At 45.4% G+C, this 17,689-nt stretch overlaps 1 protein-coding gene across 1 annotated transcript in view; it reads right to left on the bottom strand.

The window, feature by feature from the left end:
- LOC135903417 (uncharacterized) overlaps positions 1-15,863 on the bottom strand; it is a 29,182-nt gene extending 13,319 nt beyond the window's left edge. The window contains exons 1-4 of the mRNA XM_070536428.1: positions 15,534-15,863; positions 1,744-1,807; positions 1,271-1,356; positions 339-431 (exon numbers count right to left, since the gene is read on the bottom strand). Coding sequence (XP_070392529.1) covers positions 339-431; positions 1,271-1,356; positions 1,744-1,807; positions 15,534-15,776 — 486 coding nt within the window. The 5' untranslated portion in view covers positions 15,777-15,863. The remainder of the gene's footprint in view (positions 1-338; positions 432-1,270; positions 1,357-1,743; positions 1,808-15,533) is intronic.
- Between the last annotated feature and the right edge of the window lie 1,826 nt (positions 15,864-17,689).

Raw genomic sequence — 17,689 nt, 5'->3', positions numbered from 1 at the left:
CGGGTGCCAGACGACCTAGCTACGCCACTGCTTACTTGATTCCAAAGTTTGGATCAACCTGGACGCTGCGCCTGGTTAAGCATATCTATTAAGTTCCTTTCGACAATACACAGATATACTACGCTATGTACCCAACACGAAAACACCACGCAATATTTCGCAGAAGTAAAATACAAGAATATTTTCGTACACGGGCAAACATTGTCAGATGTTCCCTACAGAAATCGCTTAGAGCGAGACATGGCTGATTATCGCTCGCGTTGTTCGGTTTTAGTTTCCAAGGAAGCAATTACAGTCTACCCGTAAACATGCGGGATTGACTCGACGTAGTTTCTTACCAGGCCGGTGATGAAGTACAAGGAGAGGCCAACATCCAACACTGTTGTCATGGGCACGACTGTCAGCCACGGAATCAGAAGAAGTCGGTTGTCCTGTAATCGAGCGAGAACGATGAGCGCATCAAAAACCGAAAAAATTCCAACACACCTCAGCACTCACGAACTGTGAATGCGAAAACGTTAACGTCCAATTGAACGCCGCTGAGTGGTCCTTCAAGTTTTGCGCTGCGAGTAATGCGCCATAGCGGTACGGGCTGCCCGAGCCAGCAAGCAGCAGCCTGCGGTGCCAACGCCGCACGCCACCGATGTTCATGGGAGACCGAGGATGCAGCAGCAGCTACCACGGCCGGCAGGCGCGCGCGGCAGCTAAGCCCAGTTGGGGAAGAGAGAGAGAGAGAGGGATACGGATCCCGCGCCGGCATCCACGTTTGTTGTGCACTGTGAAACAGTCTCAAACACTATATTTGACATGTAAAGCCACTGGCAGATAGCAAATTATTTTTAGCCTCCTAAAGCAGTTGTTGCAGTGGAAGTTGCTGTTTCTTTTCTCTTTTTTCTTCTTTTTGCACGTGTCGTCTTGAGATTAAGGGGGTGAGCATGTCTACAAGAATTGAGTTCAGTGCAATATGTTATATCTATTGTTAGAAGAGTCCAAAGTGACTAGGGGCGGCTTTCTTTTCATCAAAAGCATCTTCATTATGTTAATGCTATGAAATACATGCTTAGCACTTATGCCAACAGAGAATGGGCTATCTGCTAGTCTAATACGAAGTACGTATTAGGGCAGATCGCGGAGCACGCACGAACACCCACGCACACACACACGCGCGCGGACACACCTACTGCATACACGTGTATGCTCAACAGTCTACATGTACATTACTACATATAACAGTACCTCTGAAGAATGAGTGGGAAAGTTCTCAACGTACCAGGAAGAGTCCGATGATAAGAACCATCGAGAATATTATGCACAGCCCAGAGAAAACGAGAAGTATGAGGATCAACATGAAGCCCACTGAAACGAATCGCAATAAATGGCGTGTAAATAAAGCGCGTAAGACTCTGATGCGCAGAAATGTTCAGTACGCTGTATGTACCGGCGAGCCGGCATGTCACGAACTGAATTGCTGCTTTCATTCGTTCTACACCGCATGCTTTCAGAAAACTTTGTGTTTTTGCTGCATTTCCTTTTTTTAGGCTTTTGCAGGAAGTGACCCACATTGCGGTAATACCCTCACACAAACATTGATATATTTATATATTAGACTCGCAGGGTCCTTCTGTATCAACGGTGCACAGGCAAAACATGATCACTTGTTATCTTTGACTGAGTAATAATGTTTGAACCATAACACGAGAAGTGTAGGTGATGTCGTCTGCCAAGCTGCATCTGCCGCCTTACCAGGTGAGTGCAACACGGAGCTGGCATGAAACGCTCCAGTGATGACCAACATGGTGTAGAATATCTGGAACAAAAATCGCGGTTAAGTTTTACTGCTGTCAAAACACTCCCATGAACGCACGCAAATTTGCGAAACTGATGTCCCTGTATCTTTTCTTTTTCTTCTGTCTTTAATGGAAACATTTGCTTCGTTCTCAGCCCACCAATTATATGAGTAAGAGTAACCGACATTGTTTACAGGACCCAAAATCTCCTCGAATGCAGATAAATAAAAAAAGAAAACTCAGACACAGTTCTGTGGCATCACTGAAAAAACTGCTTGAAATTTACACGTCACAGGAGAAAGTGATACCACATAACCGCACAAGCAAGCATACGGTTATTCGCATCTTTTAAAGCGCAACTCTTAGGCGCCCGTTCCATCTGCGGGCGTCGGCGTAACCGAGCGAACGAGCGTCGCGAAAAATGAAAGGGGACACGGTACGCAGCGGGAGATGAAAGAATGGCGATAGCGCAGGAGGAGGGTGCGAAGGTGGAAAGCGGAGAAGGAGGGCAGGGCAGACGGGGTGCGCACGCGCATAGTTGCCGATAGCCTAGGCATCCGCAGCCGCGTGGGCGACCTCATCTGCGCTTCCGAGGTGGTGTCAGGGGACCGTGGGGTGGGGAGGGCCACGATCGCCGCGGGTGTCATCTGCTGAGGTCAGTCCGCGCTACCAGCGTGTGTGACGGCAATCAGTACTCCTGCAGGGCCGATGACGTGCGGCTACGAGTAAGGCTTGGGCGTTGTCGCCGCTGACACTGGTGGCACGATTTCCCCGCGACTAAGGGCTGCTCTCGTCGGAGGTCTCTCTGCGGCGGCTGCTGTTAATCGCATCCGCGCGTCACCCACACGCTGCTCTCGCGATTTCCCGATTAGCGAGGCAGACGCGCCTCAGTGCGCTCCGTTTGAAACGGGCCGTACGAGACAGGTTGTCCGCACCTGCCTATCTATCTATCTATCTATCTATCTATCTATCTATCTATCTATCTATCTATCTATCTATCTATCTATCTATCTATCTATCTATCTATCTATCTATCTATCTATCTATCTATCTATCTATCTATCTATCTATCTATCTATCTATCTATCTATCTATCTATCTATCTATCTATCTATCTATCTATCTATCTATCTATCTATCTATCTATCTATCTCACACACACACAACGGCGTGAAACCATATGAAAGGTAGACCACAAGATCTCAAATAAGGTCAAATCTATGAAATCTAAAACAAATTGACGAGGCTACTGATTATACACCGGCTCCATAAATTTTCCTCTTTTTTTACAGCAAGATAGTCCGTGCACTTATCCAGATATCCGCAAACTCATGAGTCTAAAGATAATTGTCGTGCGAGTTAGTGTAGAGTAACCGTCAATGTGGAAATAACTATCAGGAGATGTTATTTCATCTCTGTCATGGTGAACAGCGCTACCGGCAATAAAATTTGGGTAGTTGCTGCACTTTTAGGAATGTAGCGCATGGTTTGATACGCTTAGCATGACGGATTCTCAACGATTACGAAAGTAACTAGATGCAGTTACGTCGCCGCCTGAAATACCGAAACATTAGCTTCTAAATATGTAAAGAATGAACTGCTGGTCACAAATATTCTGTGCTCGTTTGGACAATGCAATTTTTTTAATTAGAACAACACAGACCTGAACAGAACCTGGCAGTATAGTTACCGCCTAAAATACCGTAACATTAACTTCTAAATGGTTAAAGGCTGAACTGCTGCTCATAAATATTTTGCGCTTGCTTGAACAATGCGAATTTCTTTAATAAGGTTAACACAGATCTGAAGAAAACCTTTCCCGGTAATACATTCAAAGAGATGGCGGTGAGTTGAACCTTCCACCCTCAATTAATATGATGTAAGACTCGGCTATAGCACGGGAGCATGAGAGATTCACCCGCGTGTCGAGGAAAGATATGGGTGATGCATAGTGTATGACGTAATTCTTAGAAGGCAGAAAAACAAAAAAAAACAAATAGAGGAATGTGGCATTGCCGCTATGATAGCGTGATTGTAGAACTTTGCTGCGGTTCTTGAGGGTTTCTAAATGAAAACCTTTTCTTTTTCTTTTCGAAAGGAATATGAAGTTCATGGCAAACGCTCTTGATAAAATAAACACTGTGTTTAGTGTTTATTGTTAGTTCTGCTTTGAATGTCCTACTTTCAATCTCTTTACAACTTCATCAGTGAACATCTCTCTCTTTATCGTATGCAAATTAAGCACATATGGTCGTAAATGTACGCTGTATTTTGATGCAGAATCAGCACGTTGTTCTTTCGGTCGTAAAGTTTCGGGCGTAATAAATACTGCTTTTCATGTGTGCAATGATCGATCGTTCACAAGTGGTATGAGAATCCCGGTTGCGCCATATTTTCTTATTCTTGTACGTCTTGTTTACAACTTACTGACATCAACTCGGATGTGTGTTTCGGTTGTGAAAGATGCAGCGCCACGCAGATCAAATCCCGTGCGTCCACCAGCGAACTCATTGCAGCAACACGTGTGCATACTATGCCCTCATATTTTAGTCAGAAAACAATGTCATCAAACAGACACTGAAACTACAGTAAAAATAAAATTACAGACTTCAAGTACACTCGCAGGCATTGACCCGTAAGCGATATGTATGGGGCTCCGTACGCGTAGCCGCCATGATAAATGCGTTGCTGCGTTTCCCAGACACCGGATTGTGCGACAAATTGCGACTGTGGCGCATTTTATGTCTCAGTGGGTCATTGACATTGTGTATGAATATGTGGCGCCTTCACAGACTATGTCACAGCGTCCACACAGAGAGTTTTTGGTTGTTCATTCTTCCCTTCTTCTTGTATCATCTTTCATACCCCTTTTCCCCTTCCCAACCAAATACAGCGTAGCCAACCGGATATGTCCTCTGGTTAACTTCCCTGTCTTCCGTTTGCTTTTATCTCTCTCTCTCTCTCTCTCTCTCTCTCTCTCTATATATATATATATATATATATATATATATATATATATATATATATATATATATATATATATATATATATATATATATATATATATATATATATATATATATATATATGCACGTCATGTAAACATTGAGGCACATCCGTAAAGGCATAGCGCCGGTATGCGAATGAGCGTTTTGGGTGTCTCTAAAACACTGCCAGCCGCAGAACAGACGCGACCATAAGAAGCCTGTCCATTTCCTCGAGCGATTGACACACCGATTTGTGGGTGCGTCTAAAGCAATTGCAGAGGTGGTGGTGGGTCAGGCTCGCAGTCGAGAAACTGTAAGGCTAGATAGCTCATTCCCGCTGTTTTTGTGCACGAAACGGCCAGGGTACCTCGCTAGTCACGTACACTCTATTTCGGCTTCCTATGGTAGCGAACGCCTCTTCGATCGATTCAGGGGCTCCAGTAAACAGTCCGCGGGACACTGCACGAGAGACTCTCCATTAAGGCAACTTGCTGCTTTAAGCGTTGCTCCGAAACGCCGAGGCTTTCGTGTTCAACCAACATAGATGCTACGTGAGCGGGATTTTCATGGTCCATGGATCGGGTCAGTGTGGCCCTCCATCCATCTTGGTTTCGCAAAAAACTATGACCGAAAATAATAATCATTATTTGGTTTGAAAACGTATTTACGCTTGAAAGAGAGAAAAAGAAAGAAAGCAGCACATTGGCAACTGCCGCAGGAAGGGGCACAATACAGTTGAATCAAGTTGTGATGTACCCAGCCTAACGTCGACCACATGTGTCACTCCCTCGTCTGTCACTAATTTCCTTTATTTTATTACGCGGTTTTACGTGCCAAAACCACTTTCTGATTATGAGGCACGCCGTAGTGGAGGACTCCGGAGATTTCGACCACCTGGGGTTCTTTAAGGTGCACCTAAATCTAAGTATACGGGTGTTTTCGCATTTCGCTTCCAGCGAAATGCGGCCGCCGTGGCCGGGATTCGATCCCGCAACCTCGTGCTCAGCAGCCTAACACCAGAGCCACTGAGCAACCACGGCGGGTTGATTTCTTTTTAAAGAAAGCAAGAATTCTTCACGCGTTTTGGCAACACAATGGTAAACAGTGCCTGCCACGATGCAGAGAAACTCCGCATGGCAAACCACTTCTTTTTCTTTTTGAAGCAAAGAAGCAGTGGCATGTATCGACGTATATCAACATCCTCATCACGTCTACGTGGTCACGTGTCGTTGCAGAACGACGGTTGCGTCGATAGATTTCGCAGCTCGCGCGCAAGAACCCATCATTCGACTCGTCCATTTCATGTAAAATGTTTTGGTCGCTCATAAAAGTGCTTTACTTTCAGTGTATCTCACACGAAGGACGCAAGGACACGGATGTGACTCTTGCATTTCGGGCATTTTTTTTTTTTACACACGTTGGCTTTCCCACATATAAGCTCTTGTGGCGGTTTGGCACGCTTTACAAGCTATAAGCACTAACCGAAGATATTTTTTTTTTCTTCCTTTCTTTCTTTCTTTCTTTCTTTCTTTCTTTCTTCAAAGTTGCGTTCTTAGCATAATGTTCAAACATTACGAGTACTTTGGCGTGCATACACAGCCGTGTATAATGAGAGCCCCTTCCGTTTCTGAGAAGACGGTCGCACGTCTGACTAATGCTTTGCATCTGGAAATGGTCGCTATATGTAAAAGTAACGTCTTGCAAAGATCACTTGAAAGCAACGCCTCATATAGAGAGACCCGTTTTATTCATGCGGACTAACCGTTAGCGCAAATCGACTACTTATTGATATTAGAGCTGAGCATGGGGTTCTCCACAAAGTAATAAGCTCGCTCGACCTCAGTAGCAATCAGAAAATAAAAAGGTTTTCCCGTGCAAGCTGCCGATTTTCGTTTCTCCAGCTCGTTTTCCTTTTTTTTTCGCTCGCTTTCAGAGAGGACCTTTGACGCTTACACACAGCCAGAGTTCAGTACACTCTAGACAGCGTGCGCTGAGTGCCGACGGACGGAAGCTAATTCGCGGTTTCCCAAAACGGCGCAGTCCGTTGAAAGCCACCGACGCGGTTCCGGTCTGTATTGACTAATGACCGTTCGCGCCATGAGGCCCGTATTTGGTGCGCGACAAATCATTTTGACCCACAACGCGGACGAGCTTTCTTTCTTGTTGTTCTTCTCCTGTACTTTGGTAAGAGCTCTTCCAACTTACTAGCGTCTGCGGCCTGTACAAAGCGCTCCAATCTCTCCCGAACTATTGGGAACAAAGACGTACCGGACGTTGATCGATGCCAGCCTTCGTTCGCGCTTCAGCTGAGGTTTTCTTAAAAGAGTGCCGCCAGAAATAGGGAGCGCTTCCCGCTTATCTTCTTGCGGTTTTGTGTCGCTCGCTCATTGGCCAATGTGCAAAACGTCGTCGATGTTGTGGTTGTTTTTATTGATGCAGAGCGTAATTATTGGCCGTTCTAGGCAAGCACATAGGAGGGTAACAAGCAGGTCGGCTACGTTGCTGCAACGTTATTTACGGTAACGCCAGCCAGTAAGCCTCACTAGGATCACTACACTATAAAAAAAAACACAAAGCTTACACCATTTGGGGAGTATCTGTCGCGCGACATTAACCGTGGTCTGTCTTGCTTGCGTTTGCTTTATTGAAAGCTCCACGCGCGCTACTTTCCTGTAGAGAATGATATGTAACGCTGAAAATGCGCATGTCATTCGTGACCTGGAATTAGTGGGCGTGCAGCGTATGGAAAAAGGACAAAGGTACGTCACACACAAAAAAAAATGTAAACTCTTTTTAGAGTGTATCGGGTCCGCGTGTCAGCACCCCGTAAGGCCAGGCGGCTAATGTACGCATTGGCTAAGTGGCTATAGTGCTAATGTCGCAACGCTGAGCAAGCGTGAGCTAGAGAAACTTCTCTTGCACGCTTCTTTCACGCGTTATTTTTTGTCGCACATAGCAACCACGCTTCCTATGTGTGAATGTTGCTTCGCCTTACGTTTCGAAAGCGTGATTTGTGCACACTTTTTCCTCGCTTACTTTATGGGTGTGTTTTAGTCGATCGCTTTCATCGGGCTTCCCAAGCACGAGTAGTGTTGCCAAACCATGCTTTCTACGCGCGACGTTATTTGTGAGCTTCCCGTCGTGTATTGTTGATTGTTTAGCTATACTTCGACCACAACTGGGAAGAAGGCACGTATAGATACAGTATTGCTCTGCACTGTCCTCGCTTCTGGCTATAAATAACAGACACGTTTAAAACAAAGCCTGCTACAGGCCTCTACATTGACGTAGGCTACGGTATATACCAGCGGCCTGTAACAGGCTCTGTTCTAAACGCGCCTGTTATTTAGAGCCGGAGGCATGGACAGGGCAGAGCAATACTGTATTTGCATGTGACTTCTTCCCAGTTGTGGTCGAAGACAAGCTAAACAATCAACGCGCATGACGCATACACGACGGGAAGCTCACAAATAACGTAGCGCTTTCCTATATATGGTAATGCGACAGAGTTAAGCCTACCAGATCCGCAAGAGTTGGCGTGTCGGCACACCGGCGGCCCAAAATTCTGGTGCAGATGCTATTAAATCTCCGCGTAATATGTGCAACCTTGTAGGGTGCTCTGCATCTGATGCCGTGGTCGAATCACGCTGCTTAAAAGGGGGACACTAACTGGGGACCTACGTTGCGCTTGCCTATTAAAGTATTAATACATGCGAAACATGCAATTGAGCTCGTTATGAGACAACTTCGGTGAACGGACAACCGGTATTCTTTTAAGGAAGAAGTGAGATGCTAGTACAGGCGGTTTAGACATCTTTATTTGGTGCCTGAAGTATAAACGAGAATTGTAGAAAACCGCAAAGTTTTAATGAATTTGAGACAGTATTCGTTAGAACACGATAGCTCCTTGTCAAAAGCAGATATCGCAATTTCACAAATATTGTCAGGTATAGATCGTTCAAGACAGGTATTTGTGACTTATTATTTACGAACTCTAACTTCATTCGTGTTTGGTGAGTGTGGCTTTTGCAGAAAGGCATAACGAAAGTAACAAGTGCTAGTAAAGAGAGAGAGACACAGAAGGATAAATGAAAAAGAGGGAGGTTAACCAGTACCGAGTTCAATTGGCTGCTCTTTACAGGGCGAAGAGGAAAGGGGAAAAAAAGGTGAAGTGTTAATAAACATGCCGGTCGTGCCCGGTTTCAGATATTTCTCGCTTGCAACTTGTTTCCGGCGTGAATTCGCTCAATCGTAAACTTGCAGCTTAATTTCTGAAACGGCCCAACAGTCCTAGGACCATGCAAAATATTTGAAGACCGTCAAGTTCCCACAAGGCTGGTGCCCTGGATGCCACAAGCAACGGAAGTGACTTAAGATGGCCTGCTTCATGACTGAAGCCGCTCCCCTTCACCGCATATTTTCCCTTTAGCGCTGACCCGCCCAGTGTCAGCGCAAACTTCAGCGTGGCGATGCAAGACAGGGACTTAGCACATCATTGTCGTGCCTGCATTGTGAAGCTTTTAGTGACACCGACTATTATTGGTTAGAGTGTCTTGAATTCGACGCGGAACATAAAGTGTTAATATATAGTCTGAAACACAAGATGGCCGCACATTCACGCGCAAGTGACATTTTTCTTCCCGCGAGGACAATGAATATTTAAGGGAGAGGTGACTTGGCTCCTCCCAAAGTTCATCCATAATACAGAGCTGCAGTGGATAGCGACTGGTGAGCCCATGTATATCAACATAGAATGGATGGCACGCATCCTGTTCCGCTGCGGGTCAACTTACTCGTGATACTAGGTGCTGTCCTTTTACAAGATGGAATGTGAAGAGGCTCCTGACTTTACCGCATTTGTTAAGTAGCACTCTGGTGGAGTACTTGCCGGTAACTTTTGCAAAGCTAAGTCCGCCTGCCGCAAGCGATACTCCTCCTCATTTTCCTTTGAAGCCATAAGTAAACATTTTAAAATAATATGGTACTAGAATTCAACTTTTTTTCTTTCTTATGTTTCGACAAATTCGAAAGGATGGAAAGTGGTGCGTGTTGGTACGGTAATATACGTTTAGGTCATAACGCGAAGGGATACATACGATGACTAGAAGCAGAAAGGACGAGCGCTAACTTTGAAGTAAATCTTTATTGAAACGATCAGCATATATAAGAGATTGCAAAAAACGTTTGCAAACGGTTATTGTAGTCACTTATATATGCTGACCGCTTCAATAAATATTTAATTCAGAGTTAGCGCTCGTCCTGCCTGCTTCTAGTCTTCGCCCGTGTCCCTTCGCGCTATAAACTAATATATAAATTTGAACATGTATAAATTTGAACAAATTTGTCCGCCGGTTGACTAATGACATCATTTCCGCGGTGTGATTAGAAAAAGGGCAGCTGAGACCGAGCAGGAACCGCCTCAAGAATGGCAAGTTCGAGCGTGGAACTCATGTTCGAGCTCAACTTTTGCTTGGCCGACTACGACACACGCTCCAATCAGGAATGGCGGCCAAAGAAACACCGGCAAGCGGGCCACTCCGAAAACCAACCCTATTTGCAAAAACAAATTTGATTGTGAACTGTGCTGCGGGTTCAATATTCGCACCCTATGTCCTCGTGTGTCTGCTTTCTCCGCGTTTAACAAACGCGGGAGAACAAGGAAGGTTTCAGCTCGCAGCCAGCGTGTCCACAAGACTACTTGTGTTCGTCAGCGCCAGTCGCTTTCTCCAAACGTTGACTTGGAGCAGGACAAAAGAATAAGATATATATTTATTTTATTTTTTTTTCTCTCAGGGATGCTTGGCGACACAATAACGTACTGATAGGTGCCGCTCTGCGAGGTAGAGGGTGTACAGATAGGCTACTGAAAAAAGAGAGTACGAAGCAAGTAAAACAAAGCAAAAACCCGAACTGATATCAGCCATTTCACTTTTCGCGTCTTCAGTGATGAATATTTTATTTCCTTCTGTCATCGTGATTTCGCTGCAGAATTGTATGTGGTGTGCACGAGAGTCTTAATGATAGCTAGAATTTTGGAAGGCAGCCAATTAATTCTAGGTGATCAAAGAAACAGTCAAGTGATTTAGGTGATGATGAAGAATGCAAGGAGCCTAGTATGCGCCTAAGTGTCAAAAGGCCTTGATGTAATGTTGACATATTTGTCTTCGCTGTACGTTCTACAATTCGGTAGAGGCTAGAGTAGCAATCATAGCAAAGGCTTATCTTGTTCGCCCTCTGTTGATCGGCCCTTCCAAGCCACAATCTTGCTGTAATCCCTCTGTATTGTTTGTTTTATCTTTGAGTGCGTTTCACATGACGCTAACTCACTTTCTATATCGTTTAGTGAATATACGATGTTGAGAAAGGATTACATTTAACACGTAAACAGAGAGTTGAGAGCCGCGCGTTTGCTCAACGAAAAAGCAGTTCGGTCGAACACTCTTCCATTACAATTGCTTACTTAATGTCACGCTGCCAGTAGTTGGAATCACACACCGACGTTTACAAAAGCGCATGTAAGAACAAAAGAAAACACAGCTTCCTTGGACAAATGTGTTTTCAAAACGCGTTCTCGCCGGCTCTGTTTGGACTCGCTTTTTTGCCTTCTGTCTAACTTGATTTACACTGTCTCGAAGTAAAAGCAAGATAAAAAAGAAAAACGGAATTCAAGGCTGAAAGTAACTTGACAACCACTGCAATATGCTTTTCCATTTTAATGGTTGAACTGCTTTCCTCTATAGCTATTTCGAACTGCCTCTTGGGGCATTGCATTATCCGAGAGCCGTTTTTGAATCGTTGGACCATCTCGGTCATTTATTTCCCCATTTCGTGCTTCGCGAACTATAGGCTCTACGCTTGATGAGTAAACTTTTTTGTGTGATGTTCGGCACATTCATTAAAGCTTTTATCACATCATGATGTTAATATAGACGAGCCTGAGGTACACTAATCTTTGGTTTGACAGGTGAAAGGCATTTCTTTCTGCCAACATGCAGAAATCATGTTCGCCAGCTACTCCTGGGAACAGCAGTTTGCTTCGGGACTTGTACGTACGGCTCCAAAATTAATGATTCTCAATCACGTGTACGGTGCTACAGAGCCATGCTGTTGCACTCTAGCATTCACATTCCGTTAACTTGGGACTTTGAGAACGCACTACTTCCGCACGATAATGGATCGCGCCATTCGGTGGAAACACGCAACCTTAATCGACTCGGATTCTGTCGGGAAACGGCGTCCGAGCGAATTTGCATTTGAGCGAAGCGGATATGCCCGAACAATGCACTTAATGCGCTCACCAAGTATTATAGATTCACACGCGTCAGGAGACATTACTCGGCAACGCGTGCAAGGAGACGTCGAAGAGTGTGAAACGGATTTCATTTGTCCCGTTTATGCAGTTTCAGTGGGGTGTTCGCACTCCGCTCCGCTCAGGCAGATTTCTCAGCGGAGGCAGCAGCGTGCGCAGTCACAACTTCCATGTGGGTAGGCTGCGAGTGTCTACCGGCGGAACATCGGGGCGCGTCCCTTTGGCGTATTTGTCGTTTTGCAGGCAAGCCGATTGCGCTTCGCCCGCGTCTCTGGAAGAGGTGCTTGCTTAAAAAAAAAAACTTCGCAGATGTGTGCCCATTCCAGCAACCCACATGTCACAGACAGCCAACCTGCATAAAGGAGTCCTCACACCCTTCGGTACTTCTAGGGGGTCTGTTTTGCCGCTGCCAGAAATCCACCCTATACTTTGCAAATATACGACTATGTACGGTGCGATTCCTTCGCTATATGCGAGAGCCCTTTCAAATGCTTCGCTATGTCTGAACTTAGTATTTCCATATGCTACTTAGTGCACACGTTCCAGCTGTATACCGAAGTCAATGTCTGGCTTGGCGTTCCGGCGGCTTCGTAGAACTACGTCGCTGGCTGTTCTAAACGAGACCTCATCGCCGACGCCGGAGTTCAGCTGCGCGTTTAACACAAATGAACACAAATGAACCCAATGAACACAAACCCTGTGTTCACATGGCCACCTCGCAGGTCCGGCTGCGTTGCTGGTGGCTGGTTGATTGACATTTGAGGCCTAACACACCGTCGCCACTTGTGCACCGATGTAGAACCCCACTTAGCAACTTTGCAAGCTTGACTCAGTTCTCTGAGCGTGGAAATAATAGTTAAGGGCAGCGTAAGCGATGTTCTGCTAAATCTGTCTGCTAGCTCCTTGCACTGTTAGCTCTAAAAATGTTAGCTCCTTAAATGCGCCTTAGCGAGACAAAGCGCCGCTTTTCAAGCTATCTAGCTTTGGAAGCTAACCTTTAGCTTTGGGAAGGAATCTTCAATGTGACAGAGAAGTTGTGAAAGACAGATTGCGAGATTAGAAATTCCTGGCTTCTAAAGTGAATTCCACGTATATATGTGGCAACGCCAATTTCGTCTTAAATATTGCGTAGCTCCGCAAAGAGAGCGCTTACAAGCAGACTACCACCGGCTATTGCTGGTATGGGCAAACACTGTTTCCAGAGAACCATTCCGGAAATTAAACTGTCACACCCTTTCTCGGGCGTTCGCTGTATACGCATCTACATAGAGAGAAAAACGCGAAAACAAAAACGCGTGAAACTTGCTGCCAGCGCTTAAGGGTGTCGCGAATAACCTGCGCACCGACACGCCGGCCAACAAAATAGAACGACACTTCTATGAACTCACAACTAAGTCTAACTGGAGAAAAGGGAAAAAAGTAATACATACAGGTGCACGCAAATATGAGCGCAATTACCAAGTCAAGATAACCCCATGCTGCAAGACCAGGACAATATGACACCGGCCAGCAAAATCAAAAGGCCACAATTATTGCACACAATAGCACAACTGCTCAGGCCAATGGCAGCTTCCTTACAGCTTGCAATTTGTTTTCCAGCATGCTGAACGAGAACCTGCTAGCGCGTTTATGCCCCAGTTGTATCGTGTGTTGCTGTGTGAAAGGTGCCTCCAAACGTTTGCTGTGTGACTTACCACGAATGGAAGCCGGCTGCTTAGCACGAGGTCGCGAGTTCAGTTTTGGGCCTCTGCCAGCGCACTACGATAGTGGAAAGATGCAAAACCTCTATTGTATTCTACTATTACTTCTCAGTAGGTAAACCCAGTGGGTCAACCCTAATGCGGAGCTCTGCACAACAGTCTTGCTCATACCTGCAGCCGTGCCTTCGTAACACAGAACTTCATCAATAATGGAAGGGGCCATAAAAACTTTGTGTGTTTCGCAGTCTTCCGCTGGCAAATTATGGTCGTGCACTGTGCATATAAGTGCCTACGTATAGAGTTTAATGATTTAAGATGCTCCGCGCTCTTTGCTTGCTTAAATGGGGGAGGTATTGCATAACTCCGCATTTCCAGGGTGCATCGGTGATTTCTTTTTTAATTTAAAGAACACATCGAGGCCACGTAGGACGGACTGAGCTGGGCGAACGTGGCGCGTTGTGCATCTGGTATCACCCCGTAGGATGCTAGTAATTTCTTCGCGTAGACTCGTAGGATGACAACGAGAGCCGTGTGGGTATGCGGAGTAGTGACCGGTTTGGTAAGAGGCGCTATAGGACACTACGTTTAAGCATGAAGAATATTTCGCTGGTTACAATTACTACGATTTTGCGAAGCAATGTCAGCTCCGCACTGTCGCCTAGACAATAGCAAGACAGCTCATTCACTCGTTTCCTACTGTGTTCGTGGCCCGGTATTCCAAAATGTTCTTGGGATAATGTGTTTCACAAGAGCATACGCCGGCCATTGGTGACACTGGAGACAATATATAACCGAAACTTGTCTTGTAATGAGCAGACAATTGTTACTAATGAAAAGCTTCATGAGTTCGACTTGTGGGCTAGTACTAGGACACAAAAACGTCATTACATTAGAACTGTTTATAAAAGCAGACGGCAGGCAGTCGTGATGTTGGACAGGTTATTATGGAAGGCGGCCGGCCAACCGCAAAGAGAGCTTGCGAGCAAGGGCGCTTGGCGAATTAGGCCCCTCGGTATTTTTTTTTTTTTTACAGAACTTACTCATGGCGAGAATAATGGTCTGATCTTTTTCCAACTCTATTTCTTTCCGCGCTTCATCTGTACATCTGCTTCACCTGTGTGAGTCGGACTCAGCGTGCATTGTCACCAGGACCAGCAGGTCGTTCGCGATGGATAAGAATGGAACAGAATGAAGAGCAAGAAACTCTCGCATTATCCCAGCCCTCTGTTCAGTCGAAGCTGGGCAAAACCGTATGACGTCGACAAAAGCAAGGTGAAGCAAAAAGTGACAATGGTCGCGTATGAGATCGGGATTCGTATACACGGCGTCGCAAACACTGTCACATCAGTGAGCCTGTCGCTCCAACAAAGTTTCGGTCACTGCATTTTTATCAGTCTACTATGCCGAGAAAGAAAGTGCGTCTTCCATTTCGTTCAATGTACGGGAAGTCGCTTTTTACGATTTCAAACAAAAGAAAGGCGCATGAGACCTCAAAACTAGTATGCATATTTTCTTCGTAATAAATTACGGAAGGGTTGATTTGTGAACTAGCGATTGCCTCCAGTTTAAACTTGTTGGAAGTCAGGCTGGTTTCTGTTCCGGCGTAGTGACGATGTTCGCTACGGTCTTTCTCACCGGCAAGATTAGGCGCCCTATGACTATGAGCACCACCCGAAGCCGTCGAGGGGCCTCTGTTTCTGAACATCGCGATATGGTCTATAAACCGTGCGAGTTAAAGAAAAAAACTCACGAGCGTGTAGACTGCGCACACGAAGCTTCCCTTGCGCACGGAGAGCCAGCAACAGGAGCGCAGGATGGCCATGCCGCGACGCGTGTGCCCGGAAGGACAGTGACGTCCTTGAGACGGCGCTGGCAGCGGCACGTGTATCGGCGAAGAACGGAGCTGCGCCGGCAACAAGAGCAGCAGTCCGACGCTGACGATCCGTTGCCTTTCGACCAACTCGCCGGAACCAACGTCGCTCGCCGCTCTCATATCGGCCGCCCCGGGCGAGGGATTCTGGCTCCATCCGCTGCGCGTCGCTACAATCGCCAGCAACGACACTTTCCTGTTGGCTCTCTCCTTTCCTCCCCGTTTTCCTCGATGTTCCCGCGCCTCTCCTTCCCCCGTCTCCCCTTCACCACTCTTCGGCCAACCCCGGCACGAAGCGAAGAAGCAGCGAGAGACGCTTCATACTTTGTCGCGATATCTTCCCCACCCAGAGGATTCCCTCTTCTCGCTGCTTTCGTGTTTTTGTTTTTTTGTTTTTTGTTTTTAGTTTTTTGCTTTTTTTCTGCGCCTTGCGCATATTTCGGGAACGCCTATTTTGCTGTACTGCTTTCTTTACTGTTATTATTATTTGCTAGATGCCAGACACGACAAAAAGCGCGTGTCGCGTTTTTGACCTATTTCCTCCCTCTATTGTTGGCACGCGCTGTACATAATAAAAAAACAAAATAAAAAGGATGAGAAAAAGACATGCGACATGCCATACTGTGATGTAGCACTTCTTTATTTAGAGGAAGTACAAGAACTTCGGCAACACTGAGGACAAACCTCTCGGTATCTCGCAACAGCTAACCCAACTTTTACTTATTTTCGATGACGCGTTCTAGTCCTTGTTCGCTTTCACTGTTTGGAGTGCGAACTGCGAACAACTTGGTGCGGACAAAGTCGAACAACTTGCGAACTCGACGAATTTTTTGTTTGGTTTTGAAGGGTAATCTGCAACTGTTGAAAGCTTTCGCCCTTGCGTCGTCTCAAATGGGGAACTGAGGAAAAGTGCTCATTTGGTGAGCTCGTAGGCACTCGACAGAGTCTGGCCATGGCGAGCAATCATGGTACGAAATCACAAAGCGTTTCATTCGTAAGTGTTGTTTGCTTTTGGCAAGCCACCTTTGCTTATATAACATGTCCAACATCACCATTGACTGACATCTTCTCTTACGAACAGTTACACTTTAAGAATTTTGCTCTGAGTATCGGCCCTCAGTGACAATGATGTAAAAACAGTAAAAATTAGCTTCCATTGCGGAGATGTACTACGCTTTTCTTGGCTTCTTTTGAACTTTGCCCAGAGCTGGTAGAGATTGTCACTATAATTTTATGTATGCCTTTCCGTGCATGGTACCGGGGTTCTTCAAAACTTTTCCTCTGGTCATGAAACTTTCCCGAAGGTTTCATATAGGGACAGAAGATGGCACCAGAGGCGCTGTATTAAGTAGAAGGTAAACAATCTGCCCCGCCAGATGGCCGGGCTGCGCGATCATGCAAATCTTTCACAAGAAGGGTGCCTCTCCCACATCTATTTTAGCACGTTTATTGAGTCATCATGAAACGGCAGCATTTGGCAAAATAATTTAATGTGCGATGCCTTTCTGCAGAAATTATACACGGCACCATTTAACGATTGACGTCGCCCCCTCCCCCTAGTAGCCCCCTTACACAAACTCTTTCAATCGGCTGTCTCTATTTGCATTTTGTCTAGTTTGTTGGGTGAGTGAGATATATTTGGTCAGCTAGTTCAATGCGTTAGTTATAAGTTGATTAGTTCGTAAGTTAAGTATATTTTCGTAGTCATTAAAGTAGTGAGTTATCAGTGAATAATTTTGTTATTTCAGTTGCATAAATTAATCAGTTGGTTAGTTTGGTTGTTTGATTGGTTGATTAGTTTAGTTAGTCATTTATTCACTTAGATTAGTTGGTCTATTAGTTAGTTATAACAATGTAACTAGTTTGTTGGTTGATTTGGTTTTGTTACTGTAGTTTGTTACGTTACTTATTGAGTTTAGTTGTGTAGTTATTAGATTAATAAGTTAGGTTAGTTAGTTATTAGACTGACAATTAGTAATTACGTATTTGTTTGGTTCGTTATTAAGTTAGTTAGCTTTTATAGTTTAGTAACTAGT

Source organism: Dermacentor albipictus, chromosome 3 (assembly GCF_038994185.2).
Source record: "Dermacentor albipictus isolate Rhodes 1998 colony chromosome 3, USDA_Dalb.pri_finalv2, whole genome shotgun sequence".
Lineage (NCBI taxonomy): Eukaryota > Metazoa > Arthropoda > Arachnida > Ixodida > Ixodidae > Dermacentor > Dermacentor albipictus.
Note: the sequence above shows the minus strand (reverse complement) of the source record. Positions and strands in the feature narration are given on the sequence as shown.